The sequence below is a fragment of the Mus pahari genome, chromosome 6, assembly GCF_900095145.1.
Source record: "Mus pahari chromosome 6, PAHARI_EIJ_v1.1, whole genome shotgun sequence".
Lineage (NCBI taxonomy): Eukaryota > Metazoa > Chordata > Mammalia > Rodentia > Muridae > Mus > Mus pahari.
Genome location: NC_034595.1, coordinates 104,991,260 through 105,008,047, shown reverse-complemented (window position 1 = coordinate 105,008,047; position 16,788 = coordinate 104,991,260). Strand labels below are relative to the sequence as shown.

Here is a 16,788-nt window from a genome sequence, read left to right as displayed (position 1 = left end):
GCTGGGTGGTTTTAAGAGAGTGCCTGAGCGTGTATGGTTTAGAGTTCCAGGGGCTATGGGAGGCACAGAGAGGAAAGGGCCCTATGAGGGTTGGGGTGCCGGGGCCAGCTCAGCGCTGTGACTAGGTGGAAGCTCCCAAATGCTGTCCCCACCCCTGAGAACTCTAGCCCCATCCCTGGCTGGGTCCAGGACAAACACTACCCAGGTGTGTTCTCGGGCCAATGGGCAGTGCTGGCCTCTAAGGTTCTCAGGACTTCCAGCAACCCCACTGCCTGTGTTCTCAGGTACCCCCTCCACCCTCACAGAGCCCTACTCAGTGCTGACTGGTGTCCAGTTGTTCCTGTGTGCTGGACAACCCCACCCAAATACCAGGATAGTCCAGCAAAGGTGTCATGGCTTAAGCCGGCACGGTCATTGAATAGGTGGGATATCTGTTCTCCTCAGTGGTTCCTTCTGTGTCTAAGGGACCTCGAGTGGGAGATTGCTCTCTGTCGCGTGGAATGTCTTGAGCAGGTCTACCAGCTGTAGTGAACCCTCAGAACTCCATGATGACCTTCTCCCCCAACTTAATGGCTGGCAGAAACTGGTGCAATCAGTGAGTTCAAGTTCTCACATGCTCCTGAGTCTCCATATCCTTGCTTGTGAAGCCGAGGCGATGGAAGGGGCTAGCATGGAGAGGACCCTGGGAGAGGTGCAGCCTCCTGGGTACCAGCTTGTCTGCCCGGCCTTGCGCAGAGGGGTGGGCCGGGCCTCGACATCTGACCATTCCCGTGTCTCATTGGAGTAGAGTGTGTTGTAAGATTAAAGCAAATGGAATGGGCAGGAGCAGATGAGCCCCTAGTGGGTCTGAGGAGAAGCCTGGGCATGGTGAAGGACGCCCTTGTGGCCTTAGCTTCCTGTGGCCATGTAGATGATGTAGCAGAGTCTAGACAGTTGTGATGGGTAAAGAGGAAAATGAAGGTCTCTGGGGCTAGATGTCCTGGGTTTGTATCTCATCCTGGTCTTCCAAGTTGGGAGGATCTCAGAGTCCTTTAGTCTCCTGGATCTGAGTGGAGCCATCTCTAAGATGGGGAAGTGGACATATTATGAGTCCATAGGTTCTGTTTCTCCCACAGAGAGTGACAGTTAGCTCAAGGGCGAGGGCCTGTTTTCCACACTGTTGGAGACCTTGCACGGTTTGCCGAGCAGGGGCACTGGACTCTAGAGCTGGCTTTGCCCCTTGGCCATTTTGGCTTCTGCATGCAGAGCTCCTTGCCCCTGGGAATGACCTTCAGTTCTGGCTGTCCTTTTAGATTCCGGGTGCTTTACAGAAAGCACCTATCCCAAAAGTGAAATGACCCCCCTGCCCAGCTACAAGAGAACTCAGAGAGGCCTCTCCCGGGTGCTGTGTAGGGTGAGCTGAGGGCCCCATGCCCAAGGCTAGGGCTGGTCACAGGGTGCTCAGCAAGGTTGAGAATCTCTGAATGCTGTCACGTGTCAGGGGGACAGGTCCCAGATCAATGAAGCTCTACCACAGGGTCCCGGGAGATTGAGTGGAGGGCAGAGTTCACATTGTGAGCACCAACTGTGTGCCAAGAGGCAGTGGGGGCTTGACCTTGAGGGCAGAATCCCAGTTCTCACCGTCCACACCCAGTGTTGGATCAGACATTTCTCTCTGCTTCCCTGGTTCTCCATGGACCACAAGAAGGTGGACACCAAGAGCCAGAGGCCGGTCCAGCTCTTCAAACGCAGAAAAAGGACAGAGTGCTGTTGGTCAACAGAGGAAAGGGGAGAGAGGGAGGTGCCCTGGGTCTGGCTGCAGGATCACCGCCCTTTCCCACCTCTTCATGTCCTCCTCCAGGCCTGCCCCTCCCCTCAGATGCCCCTTTCCCGCTGTTCCTGGCGCCTTTCTCTAGCAACAGCCTGTCAGGAACAGATGGGCCTCAGAGGGTTGGGGAGGTGCCGCAGCTGGCTGGGCAGAAGGTACCGTGCTGATCTCCCTGTGGCCTGCAGGGGGCTGAGCCAGGGAGTAGATGCTCTGAGACCCCAAGGGACACCCAAGGAAGCCTTGCCGGCTTTGAGGAAGGGATTATCTCTCTCCTGCCCAAGGGAAGGACATGCATGGGCCCTGCGTATGCCTCCTTGGGGCAGGTAGGTCATGAAGGACAGATCTTGGCAGGGAGAATTGATATCAAGGGAAGGACAGGGCAAACGGGAACAGAGACTGGGTTTTATGTGATCCTTTTGGGGACTCCCAGCTCCCCCACCACTTCCAGTGGTTTTAGACCCACTCTTCCTTGGCAGGCTTTGGTAGCAAGAGGGTCGTAGGTGTATAGTACTGAAATTAGCTGACCCCCAGCTCCAGAGTCTCGCTGAGAGCCCATTCGTCTCCCCAACTCCAGGGTCCAGGGGAAGAGGGACAAAGCCACCAGCAGGGACAGTACACGGTATGTCGGTCCCCGAATAAACACACCGTCCTCGGGCACCGTGCTCTTGAACGCGTGCCGCGGAGAGGACGCCAGGGGGGCCTGCAGGACTTCACTCCCGCCTCAGCTGTGAGAGAGCTTCAGGAGCAAGGCAGAGCCTCCGGTGTGTCACCCACAGAGGAGGAAGCAGGAGCCAGGCTGGGCTGGGGCGGAGAGCAGCTCAGGGCTGGACATCCCTTTCCCTGGCCAGACGGTCCCTCGGGGCTCACAGACTCTCGGGCCAGGTGCTTCCTCTGGTAGTAAGGGGTGAGTTCTCGCTGAGCCTCTGGTAGTAAGGGGTGAGTTCTCGCTGAGCCTCTGGTAGTAAGGGGTGAGTTCTCGCTGAGGTCAGCCCCGGTCTCCTTTCCAGCCTTAATCCTTCCCTTCACCTTCTCCTTGGGGTGTTTGTCAAACCAACACGACAGTTGATTGATGAGGACCCAGAGTGGCTGAGGGGCACATTTACTCAAACCCCAATCTGGAAACGGAAGGCCATTTCTTCAGGGCTCTCTGGAGCTGCCTGGCCACACCTACAGGGTGGAGTCTGTAAACCCAGCCCTTAGTCCTCATGGAGGGAGGCTGCAATTGACCCCTGGTCTATCTGTTATAAATAGGCCCCTGAGCAGTGTTTCTCCAAAGATTGCTCCCCCCCCCCAATTAGACCGGAAACTGACTTCATTGTTCATAGCTGACTTACGAGTAGTGCACACCTGTGCAGCCCCAGCCACGAACACACCTCTCAGACAGCGTAGGGGTCAGTACAAAGTAGTCCATCTTTGCTGCCTCTGTGAATTCCAGGGCTTTGGACAGGGGCCACCGCCACTGCTACAGCCCTCTGACCAAGCCCAGCTACTGCCAGCTCTCTGGAGGAAGAAGGAAGCTGGTTTGGAACTTGGTGAGAAAGGGTTAGACGGAGGACTCTGTCTTCACACCATCTCTGCATCTTCTTGAACATCCTTAGACTCTCTATGTGGGGGGATTCAAGCTGTCCTTCTAGGAGGTCTGGAGATTCGGTGCCGATGACCCTTTTCACGGGACACACATCTGTTGTGGACCACTGTGGTGACTTCATGCGTGTACCAGACCTGAAACTCAAATGCCCCCAGACAAGGGGCTGTGGTATCCACTGTACAGTCCCCCCTAGGCAGATGCTGATATAGAACCCCTGGCTCTACAAACTCCACCATGCCAGTGGTGCCTTCTCAGGTGGTCCTTCAGGAATTCTCTTTGGTGGAGTGGCCCTGTCTCTGCTTCCTGGACTTAGCTAAAGCCAGGACAAATGCTGTCTGTAAGACTCTGTTATGGGTTCTTTGGCTCCAAACACCACTTTGGGCCTTTGACGGTAGTTGGCCGTGTTCTCGACTCTCCACAGGCCCCCTAGCCCAAGCACACTGGTGTGCCTTTCCTCTACTCAGACCTTGGGGTGGTCCCTATAGGTCCACGATTCCCTGGGAGAAGGCAGGTTCTCTCCCCTGGGTCGCCAAGGCTGGCGGCACCATCTCTTCCTTCAGGGTAACCCAACCCTGACTGCAAAGGTCTCCAGGACCAGGGCTGACTGCTCATGCGCTAGAGCGTAGGCTGTTTGTAGGTGACTGCCACAGCCCCCAGAGCCTTCCCTGAGTGGCAGCTTAGAAGGGTCCGGTCGGGAGCGCATGATCTCCAAGCCAGCCACTGACCCTGCATCCCCACCTGCTCCCCCTGCTCAGCCTGCTTGGTGCGGTCCAACACATCTCCGGGCAAGCTGAGGCCTGCCCTGCGTTGATGAATAGTCATGAGGAATAAAGGGGTGGGCCCCGGTTTGTTGTTGGATGCAGCCAGTTGACAGAAATGAGGGAGATGGGCAGGGTGAGAATGCCAACCCTCAGTCCGCACGCCTCTGAGCATCCTCCGCTCCTGCCTTCCTAGCCACGGAGCCTCAACCCCTCAGTCCACCCCACCGGGCAGCCACCAGTCTACCCCTACCCCACCTAGCCACCCAGACCCATGCCTCGTCCCGCAGCACACCAGCTCCTCAGCGTGTGCAGACCCCCACGAGCCTACCATGCTTTACGTCGGTGACCCCATGAGACACCTTGCCACGGTAGGTGTGACATGCCTGGTCTAGGGTCTGCTTAGAGGCCTGATGCCATCCAGCTAGGGGGCTTGGCAGAGTCTGCCACGGTTTGGGTTCAGAGAGACGTTCTCTTGACTGCCTGATGGCAGAGGGGCAGGCTGGAGAGTGGACAGGTTCTGATTCTGCTCATCCTTGGGGTAGCTCTTGAGGATCAGCAGCTACGGGCTGGGCAGGAAGTGGGATGTGGGATGGGAGGCTTGGCTGGCGTCTGGTCAGGGTGGGAGAGCTGCTGCCCAAGCCCCTGGGTTGGGTACTTCTGTTGAGGCTGGTGGCTCCGGCCATGCTCAGGGTCCCTAAGCTACTCTGTCCTAGGACTCTGCAAAGAGGTCATCTTTGTTTGGGCTTTGGTGAGAAGCTGCCCCACCCTGCCAAGAGCATCCTCACCTGGGAGTTTGTTCACTTGACAGCGCAGATGGGGCGTTTCTCTTAGCCACGGGCTCTCCTCCGTGTGGGTGTGAACTCCGAGGCAGAGACAGGCAGCAGTCTGGACCCAAGGCTCCCTGTTGCTCCTCTCAAGCAGGTACAGCCAGCCTGGCAGAGAGCAGAAGGACAGAAGGATGGAAGGAGCCACAGCCTGTGCTTGGCCTGAGCCCAAGGGACTTGCGCTCATTTCCAGACTTGCCAGGTCCCTGGGGTCAGGCAGACACCAGGCTGCTAATTGAGCAGCCTTTATTGACCAGTTAAAAAGGGGGAAAGGATCACATGAGATCACCTGAGTAAGTGATCCACTGCATGATCTACTTGGGAGCAGCCCTTCTGGAGGAAGCAGAATTAACATCAGAATACATACAGCAACAGGACAACCCAGGACACCTGGGTACAGCTGCCCCACACAAGGCTATTTCCCTTTCAGGAGAGCAGGGAGAGTAATGTACTTACTGTACAGGAACCCTGGGATGGCAGAGGTGTGTGTGTGTGTGTGTGTGTGTGTGTGTGTGTGTGTGTGTGTAGTACGGAGTAGTGTAGTGTGTGTGCATGTGGTATGTATGCATGTGATATGTATATGTGTGTGTGCAAATGGGGTGTGTGTGTGTGCATGTGGTGTGGTGTGTGATGTGTATTCATATATGTGAGTATTTGTACCCATAAACCATGTGGAGTGTGTGTGTGTGTACACACGCACGCATGTGTGTGTGTCTGTGTGTGTGTGTGTGCAAACGAAGGCTAGAGGTGAACCTTGGGTGCCACTCCCCAGGCGCTGTCCCTGTATTCTGAGTCTCTCTCACTTGCACCTAAGGTATGCTATGTGCTGAGTAGGCTAGACTGGGCTGTGTGTCTGTCTCTGCCTCCCAACACTAGAATTACAAGCACACACCTCCATGTCTGGCCTGTTACATGGATCCTTTGGATCAAATGCAGGTCCTTCCTTATTTTTTTTTTTTTGTGGCATGCACATTACCGACACAGCCACCTCCCCAGACCCTGTTGTTTCTTCTTAGAGTGTGGGCTCTGTGGCTTTCGCTCCCCTTTATTGCTTCAGCACAGCACCATGTGCTTCTTGTGCATTCTGACCAGCGTAGCAGTGCGGCTCGGGATTTGCTGGGGTCCCAGGCTTCTTCCTCTGAGGCTGGGCTGAGCCATTGTTCTAACTGGGTGGGTGACTCGGTTTCCTTATTTCTTTGTGAGAGGATCGTGTAGGAGAGCTTAGCCTTTTGCACAGAGAATGTTAAATCCAATGTGGACGGAGCCCTCACCCGTGTGTCACTCCCTCACCATCTGCCTTTGTTGTCCTTGCAACTTGCAGCAGTCCCTTGGGAGCCCACAGGCAAGAGCTGTCCTTGGAGACGGGACTGATTTTTCAGGATGCCACCTTATCCCTTACGGATTTTCTCATAAGTGAATCCCATCTTGGCTTGGGGGCTCAGTATATAGGTTCAGGCTTCATCAGTGCCCACTAGCTATGGTTTTGGGATGAGTCATGTGAGGCCATGGGCTGAGACAGTTTCCTTCCCTGTAAGTGTGTTAGAAGTATCTAACTCTCATGCCTGCTCAGGCCGCAGAGATGAGCCGTGAGGTCCCATGGCCTCTGGCCATGACTGTGCCAGCCCTTTATAAGTCAGCGGAGGTACAGAGAAGCTGAGAAGCTGACCTAGAGAACTGCGCACGTGTTCCTCCTCCTGTGACCCCGCCTCCCTCCTTACCTTCTCTCTCTGAGGACTAGAGTCTTTTTTTTTTTTTTTAAAGATTTATTTATTTATTTATTATATGTAAGTATACTGTAGCTGTCTTCAGACACTCCAGAAGAGGGCGTCAGATCTTGTTACGGATGGTTATGAGCCACCATGTGGTTGCTGGGATTTGAACTCGGGACCTTCAGAAGAGCGATCGGGTGCTCTTACCCACTGAGCCATCTCACTAGCCCCGAGGACTAGAGTCTTTGACCCAGTGATGACCTACAGCTGAGTGCAGCCCTGAATGCAAGGCAGGGTTGGCTCGGTCGATCCTCCTGCACATGATAAGCCCGTTTACAGAGCTGTAAAGAACTGAGGCCACTGGAGCTGGGTCTGCTAGATGGGATGAGATGAGTGGGGAGAGGCTGCAGCTGGCACTGTCTCCTGACGCCCCAAACTCTTAGCTTCTTCATCAGCTTCCAGTTCTCCAGTTCTTCTTCACATCACACACACACACACACACACACACACACACACACATGCACGCACACACGCGCGTGCTCATAGGCATTACACATACATATGAACACAAACACAGCACACATGCACACACAAACACACACATATGAACACAAACACACCACACATGCACACACAAACACACAGCACAGCACATACAGTGATGTATGAATGCCTCATACTCTTGTGTAAGGCAGCATAGAAGTGCATGCACAGCCCAGGGCTGGAGTCCACCCTGTCTGGAGCAGGCTTCCCTGTGCTCCTGCAGAAAACATGGCTTCAGAACCTGAGGAGCTCGAGGGGGTAGCCCCAGGTGAGAGAAGATAGCCAGTGGTAACAGGAGAGCTGTAGGGCAGGGGTGGAGCTGGCCTAGGGGCTAGAAAAGCCTGGTGCAGTGCTGGTAACTGACCACACGGGGGCAGGGCTGAGACTGGGAAAAGGGATTTGGTCCAGGTGAGGGCCACCAGCACCTAGGGAAGGTGGGGCGGGAAATTCTGGAGATTCTGCACTGGACTTGCCGACTGGCTGGATGTCAGGAAGGGAGTGTGTTAGAGTGGCCTCAAAGGCTTTCGACTGTGATGGGGAACTGCTGCAGGGGCCGAGAAGTGAGATTGGGCATTGCACTGCGACTGTGCAGTGTTGCGGGGGGGCTTCAGCAGAGAGGGTGTCTGGCAGGTAGCAGCTGGAGACAGAAGCTAGAGAGATCTAACCATCTGGCAGCCAGCCAGGACAGGGCATCTGTGGAGATGGTCAGGTGTAAGACCAAGACCAGGCTAGAGGACAAGGCCACAGTTACCTTAGAAGGCCTGTAGTGATGATCACACTGTAGGGATCTTCTGTGTGGGAGGTAGACAAAGAACCTGAACATGTGGGTGGGAGTGGCCAGGTGGACATGCAGGTGTGGGAGGCAAGTGGGTAGGGTGGTGTGATGGATAGATGCATGGGTAGGAGTGGCCAGGTGGACATGCAGGTGTGAGAGGCAGATGGGCAGGGTGGTGTGATGGACAGATGCATGGGTGGGAGGGGCCAGGTGGACATGCAGGTGTGGGAGGCAGGTGGGCAGGGTGGTGTGATGGGGATAGATTCATGGGTGGGAGTGGCCAGGTGGACATGCAAGTGTGGGAAGCAGGTGGGCAGGGTGGTGTAAAGTGGACATGCGTGTTATTTAAATCGGGGAAGGGGGCTGTGCTAAGAGGAGTGGGAGACAATTTTGGGAAAGAGAGCCACACTGAGGAGCAGCCTGGAAGCCAGAAGAGGGCTTCATGGTGACCCGGGACAAAGGACCCCATTACAAGTTAGAAAAGGGACTGGAGTCAGCTGCATTGAGGGGGGCTGGTGACCACGGAGAGGGTAGAACTAAGTAGGATCAGGTCTGAAGGCGAGGCACACCCACCAGAGTTGGATCCAGGTAGGTCATCCTGGACCCATGTCCCCTCTCAGTCCCCTCGCTGCGTTGGGATGCATCTGCTTTCCATGCTCCGTCCTCCTCCCCTAAAAGCCAGCTGATGGGGTGTCAGCTCGTGGAGCCAATCTGAGCTCCAATGTCCTACCTGGGGAACATCACCTCAGCTGGTGGAAAGTCTTCTCCACTGGCCTAAACCCAAACTCTTGAACTATCCTCGACCCCCGGCCCAACACCTCATCTATGCCATCTGTGTGTCCAAGGGCCTCAGAGCTGCCCACCCAGTGCTCAGACGTGCACGGATCCACTGTCAGATGTCCTCCACCACCAAGCAAGGGGACCGTGCACAGCTAGCCTGTCACCCTCTCTGCTGAACCCAGAAGTTATTCTCTCTCACCTCTTCCGCCGTGTTCATCACCCATGCACTTGCTCCAGCCAGGGTCCTTTCCCTGCCACCCCACACAGGACCTTGCCAAATCCCACAAGACCTATGGATTAGAAACCATGGCAGCTCTTGCCTTTCCCAGAGCCCCGCCCTTCCTGGACACCTGCTTCTGCCTCTTTTGTGGTCCGTATTCTCTTCCTTACTTCCTGGAGGCCCTGAGCTTGAATGCTCCTTAGCTGGACGGCTCGTTACTATACTAGGAGGGGAGAGCTCAGAAGCCTCTGCCAAGACGTGTCAGGAACCTAACTGAGCCAGTCGATGCCCTGGATAGGTGGGCAGCCTCTGTCCTCACCTTTCACGGCCCATCCCCCAGCTTGTACTGGGATGCCTTCTCCACGGGGGTCCCAAGACAACATCACAGCCTTGCTATGGGTCGCTGCGGGTGACAGGGTGACCTGCGTGGGCCCACATCACGCTTAGTGAACATCTCATCTGTCACGATCTAATTTCTCAGCTTAGCTGCTCATTCTTTGTTTCTCGCTGACCTAAGATCTAGGAAGAGCCTGGGAGGTCCCCATGAATGGGACAGATGGACAGAAAGACAGTAGGGGGATGCATGGATACCAGTGCTGGACTTCAGACTACAAGAATGTGCCAGGGAGAGGTGCTAGCAGAGCCATGTCCCCTCTCCTGTCCTCTCAGACAGACACCTCGCCTTTGCTGTTAGGGTACACTCGGTGATTTAAAAATTCCTGTGAATCACTGCAGCTTGTAGGCAGTGCCAAAGAGATGGGGGAGCTGCCTAGAGAACCCCTGGAAGGCTCTGCTCTGTGATACCCCGGTTCAGGCTATGTTGGTGGAGGGGTGGCCTGGGCTTACGGTGGGTCTTGCAGACACATGCCTGGCAGCCCAGTGGAGCTTCTGGGGGCATGTTTTCCGGGTTTGAGGTGTGGAAAGTTCCACATGGCCCTGGCATGGGACCGGGCAAGGCCCTGCCTCGGCGGGCAAAAGGAGGGTGCTATGCACATACCTCTAGGGAGGCAGCCGTCCCCCCCCACACAAGTCCTGTCTTGTTGACATTTCCATCCGTTTAATCATAGGCTCGGGGAGACTGTGGGAAACATCATCAGGATGGAGGTCTCCAGCTAGCACAGAGGCGGGAGAGATGGCTGTCTCCACAGAGCCAGGGGGATGTCAGTCACTAACCCCAGGCCAGGGGAACCCAGGCTCAGACCTGCCTGCGGGGAAGACCCGGGTTCCAGAAGCTTTCTTACCTATAGAAGAGTCCGCACAGCTTTGGCTGGTGTTTTGGAAGCAGGAAGACCCTGACTCTCTATCCCTCAGTGCTGGGCTCAGAGCAGAATGAATGACATTTGTCACAGGGTAGAGGAAGGGGGCTCTGGGGTGAGCCATTCCTGCAGAACACCGAGATTCCCTGGAAACAGTTGTGGTCACAAGGTCATGTCACCCATACCTGTGCTGGATGGGTGACTGCCTCTTGACCCCTACCCAGAATTACTTCCTAGTAAGGGAGTGGTGAAGGCCACGGGGCAGCAAAGCACGTGCCCAGGGGCTGGGCCTTGAATCGAGGAAGTGATGTTGGGATAAAGGAATGGAGGCTGCGCGGTGGAACCTGAGGAGCCACAGCACACCATGCTCTGGAAGCTCTAGCTCCTTCCTCCAGTTCCTACTCCAGCTGCTTCTGTGAGGAAGCCGGCCACAACTGACCTGAAATCCCCAGGCAGGGGGTGTGCAGAGGTCAGGGCAGATTTCAGAAAGAAGGGAGGAAAGAGAAGGGAGGAAGGGGGAAAGGGAGGAAGAAGATGAAAGGGGAGAGAGTGAGAGGAGAGGGAGGGAAGAAAGAGAGGGAGGAAGGGAAGGGAGAGGGAGGGAGAGGAGAGGGATGGAGGAAGAGAAGGAGGGAGGGAGAGAGGAAGGGAAGGAGAGAGGGAAGGAAGGAGAGAAGACAGGAAGAAGAGGGAGGAAGAGTGTGGGATACGGGAGGAAGTAGAAGTCTGGGCAAAAATCCTCTCCTACTGAGGTCACTAGGTCTGGGTAGGGCTGGGCTCCAGAGTCTCCAGTTGTCTGGTGGTCTACGAAACCATGTTCCCTCTGTGCACATCAGGGAGCAGGGTGGGAAGTCTGACCTTAAGGCTGCTGCAGTGCCCCCTGCTGTGTACTTGAGCAGGGTATCATTCCTGAGAGCCTGGCTGAGGATTAGAATAGGCTGGACCACGGGGAAGGCTGTCAGAGCTGCTGTGGGCTCAGCATGAGGCCAGCACACAGGAAGTTCTCCTTCTGAAAGGGCATGCTAAATCCCGGGTATGGAGAGGCTGGGTGGCCCCTGCCGGCCAGGCAGATGAGCCTCTGGCTGGTGGCTGGTGTCACTGTGGAGAGTGGACTTCAGTTCTTATTGGCCGGGGAGATCTGGAGGCTTGTGTGTGGCTTCTCAGAAGCACAACAGTGGCGGAGTCAAGTGCCTGTGTCTCTCTGAAAAGGCAGCGCCCGGTCAGGACCCAGCACACCTGTACTCATTTCTCTGTGCGTACTGACTCCGAGTCCCTCATCAGCATCACCCTGTATCACCTCAGTGTAAACTGAGGCAGAGGAGTCACAGGAAGGATTCTGTGTGAAGTAGGCGGGAGAGAGCAAAGATAACACAGATAAACTAGTAGGGGAGCCCCGAGCGCTGGGGCGGCCTCAGGGTGCAGGGTGGCTAGGTAGGCTGATCTGCCGCACACTGAGGTCAGCCTGCTTCCCTGGGACCCTGCATTTAAATGTGACAACGCAGGCTTTTCTGTCACTATTTTGATTAGAGAAATAGCCACTTCTGGGAGAATTGGGTGTAATGTGCCCTTTGTTGCTAAGCACTGGGTGCGGCCAGTCCACACCTCTGCCGTCCGTCTTGGTGTTCTGCGCTATGGCAAAGGCTGCCGTGGGTGCTGAAGTCAGAGAGCAGTCGGTGCCGAAGGTGCCTGCTCCCGACCTTTAAAAGGACGTTCATTTTCTGTCTACATATATAAGAACAGATCGATGAGATCGTGGGCTAGAAACAGTCGAGATGGGAGACGGGAGTCGTCGGGGTAAAATCATAGTATCCGACGTGTACATGTGAGGGCAGGAGCCCGAAAGCAGGAAGATAAGAGCTTCCTTGTCTGGTCAGGACGAGAGAGTGGTAGAGAAAGGAGAGGATAGAGGGGAGGCCCTGCCCTCAATCAGGCATCAAAGAGCTTGTCTAACTATGGCTGGGTGTGTGGGGGTGGGGTGGGGTGGCATTTCAGGGTCTGTTTCACTCAGCCAGGAGTTTCTGGGCTTCCACTTCCATGCCACGTGATGGTATAACCAGTACACGTCCAAGAGTGAGCCCCTGACTGCTGTCCCCCATGTCCCCCACTTTATGGCCCTGCTCAGCTGCCTCTGGAGCTCAGCCTTTGGAGACAGCCTTGCTCCTTGTGGGCAGACAGGCTCTGTCCCTTCCTTGCTGGGCCTTGTGGTAGTGGGCTGATGATGTATCAGTGCAAAGCGTCAGAGCTCCTGGATCCTGGTGTCCTGGTGGTTGAAGCAGGGTTGTTCCTTCTGGAGAACAGCTATGGGGTTTCTTGCTCCCAGGCCTCGTCCTCACAACTATGCTACAAGCTATGTGTGGATTTCATTCCCACTATGCAGAAGATAAAATGGAGGCTCGGGGATGTGGGATCACACCCCGTTCCTCTCCTGCTCCTCCTACCCACCTCCCTGCCAAGATACAGTGCTCACCCTGGGCTCATCCGTCAACCTAGCTCAGCCAAGAGAGAGCGCTGGAGGCTTGGACCAGCGTCATCCATGTCTCTCGATGCTCAAGGTAGACGAGAAACTCAGCTGCCTTCCAGCAGGAGCCTGGGGGAGCTAAGGGACCCGCCGTGGGTGTTCTATGCCCCATGACCCTCTGCTATAGGGTGAGGTCACCAGCCTGCTGTCACCCCAGGTCCTGAAGAGGCCAAGGGAGACAAGGTGTGAATACTGAAGTCCGAGCCTAAGGAAAGACAGAGTAGAAGCATCGGTGGCTGTTTCCAGCAGAGGTGCCTGGTAGGCCCCCAGCAGAGCTATCTGCAAGGACCAAGAAGACACCCTGGGACTAAGGGAATAAGAGATCCTGGTCTTCTCTGTAGAGGGTGGGGCTCACTAGGACCCCATCTGTCTGAGCCCAGAACAGGTCTTATCTCCACGTGCCCTGGGGTTTGCTGGATGATCCCAGACCCTGTGGTCACAGTCCAGTGAGCGACACAGACCTAGCAATGGGGCTGTGTTCTCAAACCCTCATCCCCATCGGAACTATTGTCCTCCAATTCTGATGTTGGCATTTCCCATGAAGGCTGGTCCACCAGTGGCCTGGACACTGGAGCAAAGGACACCCTCTGGCTCCATGGCACCCTCATTCCTCAGGGCTTCTTCAGGTCACGCCCAGACACTCCACTTGCAAGTGTAGGCACATGTGTGCCGCCGCAGGCCGGGCATGCCCTAATTAGCCCACTATCTTGGAGTTCTCATTGAAAGCAAAACAAACCAAAAAAGTTTGGGTTTGCCCAGGTTCTTCCCTGAGGCCAAGTGGGTCTCGTCTGGGCTTCGGGGGGGGGGGGGCTCTGGGTCTGGGGGACCCCTGGGCTTCTGTGTAGACCCGCTTAGGCCTCTCTGATGAGGGTTCTCATTTCAACAGCATGACCAGAGGCAAAAGTGGGGGGCCAGGTTGAGCCTCGCTGCCTGGCAATGAGGAAATGGTTTTCTTCCCCTGAGCCTCAGGAGGAGGGAACCCTGTGGAGAAGGAATGTCTCTTACACTCTCCAGTCAGTGGGGTCCTTACCATCTTTGGGAGGCACGGTAGACACCAAGACCAGTGAGGGAGTGGAAGATGGCCTTGGGAATGTAAGAAAAGAGCAGGTACAGGAGATCCAGCATTCACTAGACAAGGGAACAGGCTCCACTGGGCAGTCTAGTGCCCCCATGGAAGTTGGCAGAGGCCCGCCTCTCTGAGGGCCCTGGGTTTGCCACACCAGCCAGTTTCTGCACCCCTGTGCTGAGGGCCTGCCTTCCCGAAGCGCCCCGGTCCCTCCTGCATAAGCTCCCACTGATGCTATCGCTGTTCGTTCCTTTTGGTTCAATGACTAAGTCCTTGGCACCCACCTCCAATCATTGAAGAATGCAGACAAGTTAAAATATGAACCTCGCTGCCATGGGCCTGCGCCCTGCTTCTGAGACAGGGCTCCCTGCCCATCAGGGATGACAAGGATTGGGCACGGAGGGGCTGCTGCTGCCTTCTGCAGATGTCATGACTTCTTCCAAAGCCCTTTGCCGGGAAGACCGTGAACTCGGGGTTGCAGGAAGGAGGTGGCCCTGCAGCTTCCTCCTGGATCTGACACAATGTAACCAGGTTCTGGGATCCCGGGAAGACAGGAAACAGGAGGTAGAGCCATAGCGCATCTCTCCTCATTCCTAGACAGCCGCACCAGAGAGAGCGACCTTCCTGACCATCACGCAGATGTGTGAAGCTGTCCTCAGACTTATCACATTGTCGTACATTCATTCACTCACTCATTCGTTCACTCATTTATTCACTCTTTCATTCATCCACTCATTCATTAACTCATTTGTTCAATTACTCACTCATTCACTCATTCATTCCTCTGCCACTCTGTCCTGATAGAAAACGCCTTGAGCAACCATTCTGAACCGGGATCATGTGGTCCAGATCAGCACCACTCAGGGAACGCAGTGGGTGGGATCCTGTGTCTATAGAGCCATCTGTCTGTGGGATTGCCTGCGTCTGCTAAACCCTTTGTATCTTCAGGATCCCTGTGTCTGTGGGGACCTGTCTCTGTAGGTTCTGCATCTTCAAATTCTAATGAGTAGGAATCCAAAAACATTTGGAAAAAATGCATTTATACTGAACATGTACAGACACGATTGCCTTCATCCCTTAAGCAGTGTGTTCTAATGGCTACACGGCATCTGCAGTGGGTTAGGTTTTGTGAGCCAGCTCAGGGATGTGTGCAGGCTCTGCATAAATACTACACCATTGTCTATAAAGCGCTTTATTTAAGGGTGTCTGTAGGGTTCCTGGGCCTGATCTCTCATGAACACTGAGGGTCACGTGTAGAATGGGAACCACATATGGAATTCTGAAGATCAGTAGCTGGTTTCACATGGTGAAAAGAGGGTCAGAGCTGTGACTCAGTGTAGGAGCGTTTGCCTGGTATGTGTGAATTGCGGGTTCGATCCCCAGTACTAAAAAGAAACTGGAGAACGTAATCAGTAATTTACTCCTGCCAACGCAGGTCCATAGCAGTGTGCGTAGAGTCCTTGTGATTGGGATATGTTTCTTCCCACGCTCAAGCCCTTTGTAGCCATTGGTCCAACCTTCGGGACTGTGGTTCTTCACAGACTCACAGTTCCATCGGGATGTAGGAACCCTGCCTTCCAGAGGAGAGCGTTATGACTGGTCAAGCCCAACAGCATGCAGGTGCTCCAGCTGCTGTAGCTGGGGCTTGCCCCTCTGAGCTCAGCAGAGACTGTGGCAAGACCAAGGTAGAGGCTTCCACTGGGTGGTTGGGCTGTGGTCAGAGGCCTGTGGGAGAATGGGGATGATTGAGTGGGGGGCTGTACTGGGCCAACTAGAGTTCTGACTTTATGTTGCTCAAATTCCTACCTCAGCAGGAGAAGTGGGGTGGGGTCTCCTCAGCCTAGAAACCCCAGAGTGGGAGATTTATGACCTGCCTCTTTCAGAAGGGGGCAGCTGTCACATCCCATGCTCCCTTTGAATGGCCTTGGTGCCATTTGAATGGGAGAGGTAAAAGTCAGGAGCCTTCCTGTTTTAGACAGCGTTATTAAGGTGTAATTCACAGAGCATACAATCTTCTCACTTAAAACGTACAATTTGATAGGGGTTGTAACTCGCATGGCAGAGTGCTTCTTGCCTAGAGTGTGTGAGGCCATGGGTTCAATTCCCAACACTGAACACAGTGGGTACCCTGGTGCCTGCCTGTAATCCCAGCACTCAAGAGGCATCAGCAGGAGGATCAGGAAGGAGTTCAAGGTCAGCTTCCCATATAATGAGCTCCAGGCTAGCCTGGACGACATGAGACCATGTCTCAAAAACTAAAAATAATAAAACAAAAAAGTAAATAATGAAATGTACTGCTCAGAAGTTTTTGTCTGAACAGTTGTATGTAAGCATTGTTTCTAGAACATTCCACCTCCATCAAGAATGGAGGGACTCAGGATTTCTAGCAGCCTGTGCCTCCTCTCTGTCTGGCTTCTGCCTCTCTGTCTCTGCCGGTTCTGAGTGTTTACTGTGTATCTGCTCAGAACAAGGCTCTGAATTTCATCCACACTGTTGCTAGGTTATCACGCCCCTGTGACCAGTGGCAATTCTAACTCGTTTGCCCACTTCCTTGGGGGTAGAGGTAGGCAGATGGGGCAGTTGTCCTGTGGCACAAGTTGGGAAGGTGTAGGAAGGACTATGGGGAGGAGTCAGGGGTCGGACTATGTCCTACAAACCCAGCCCCTCTGTGGGGGGACAGTTTTATACTATGGAAACTTTGGTCCCCTCGACAAGGCTATCCACCCAAGTAAAGTAGGGCCTTGCATATTGGGGGGAAGGCGAGTCTGAGCTGCCCCAGTGTCCCAGAGCTGGGGCCGCCAAGGAAATCTCTGCTGGATTCTCAGAAGCTCAGGGTACAGAGGTCACAGTAGTGGCAAGAGCCAGAACTCGGGGTTAGAGAGATGGCTCAGTGGTTAAGTGCATCTACTGCCCTTACAGAGGACACAGGTTTGGTTCCTAG

At 54.8% G+C, this 16,788-nt stretch overlaps 1 protein-coding gene across 6 annotated transcripts in view; it reads left to right on the top strand.

The window, feature by feature from the left end:
* Tp73 (tumor protein p73) overlaps positions 1-16,788 on the top strand; it is an 80,289-nt gene that overhangs the window by 38,294 nt on the left and 25,207 nt on the right. For 2 of the 6 annotated variants that reach the window (XM_021199814.1, XM_021199816.1), the window contains exon 3: positions 13,009-13,019. The exons of 1 other annotated variant lie outside the window; for it this stretch is intronic. In XM_021199814.1, coding sequence (XP_021055473.1) covers positions 13,009-13,019 — 11 coding nt within the window. Of the gene's footprint in view, positions 1-4,244; positions 4,525-7,933; positions 7,937-13,008; positions 13,020-16,788 lie in introns of those variants that run through there. 3 more of the 6 variants (XM_021199812.2, XM_021199818.1, XM_021199815.1) reach the window with 3 other exon arrangements.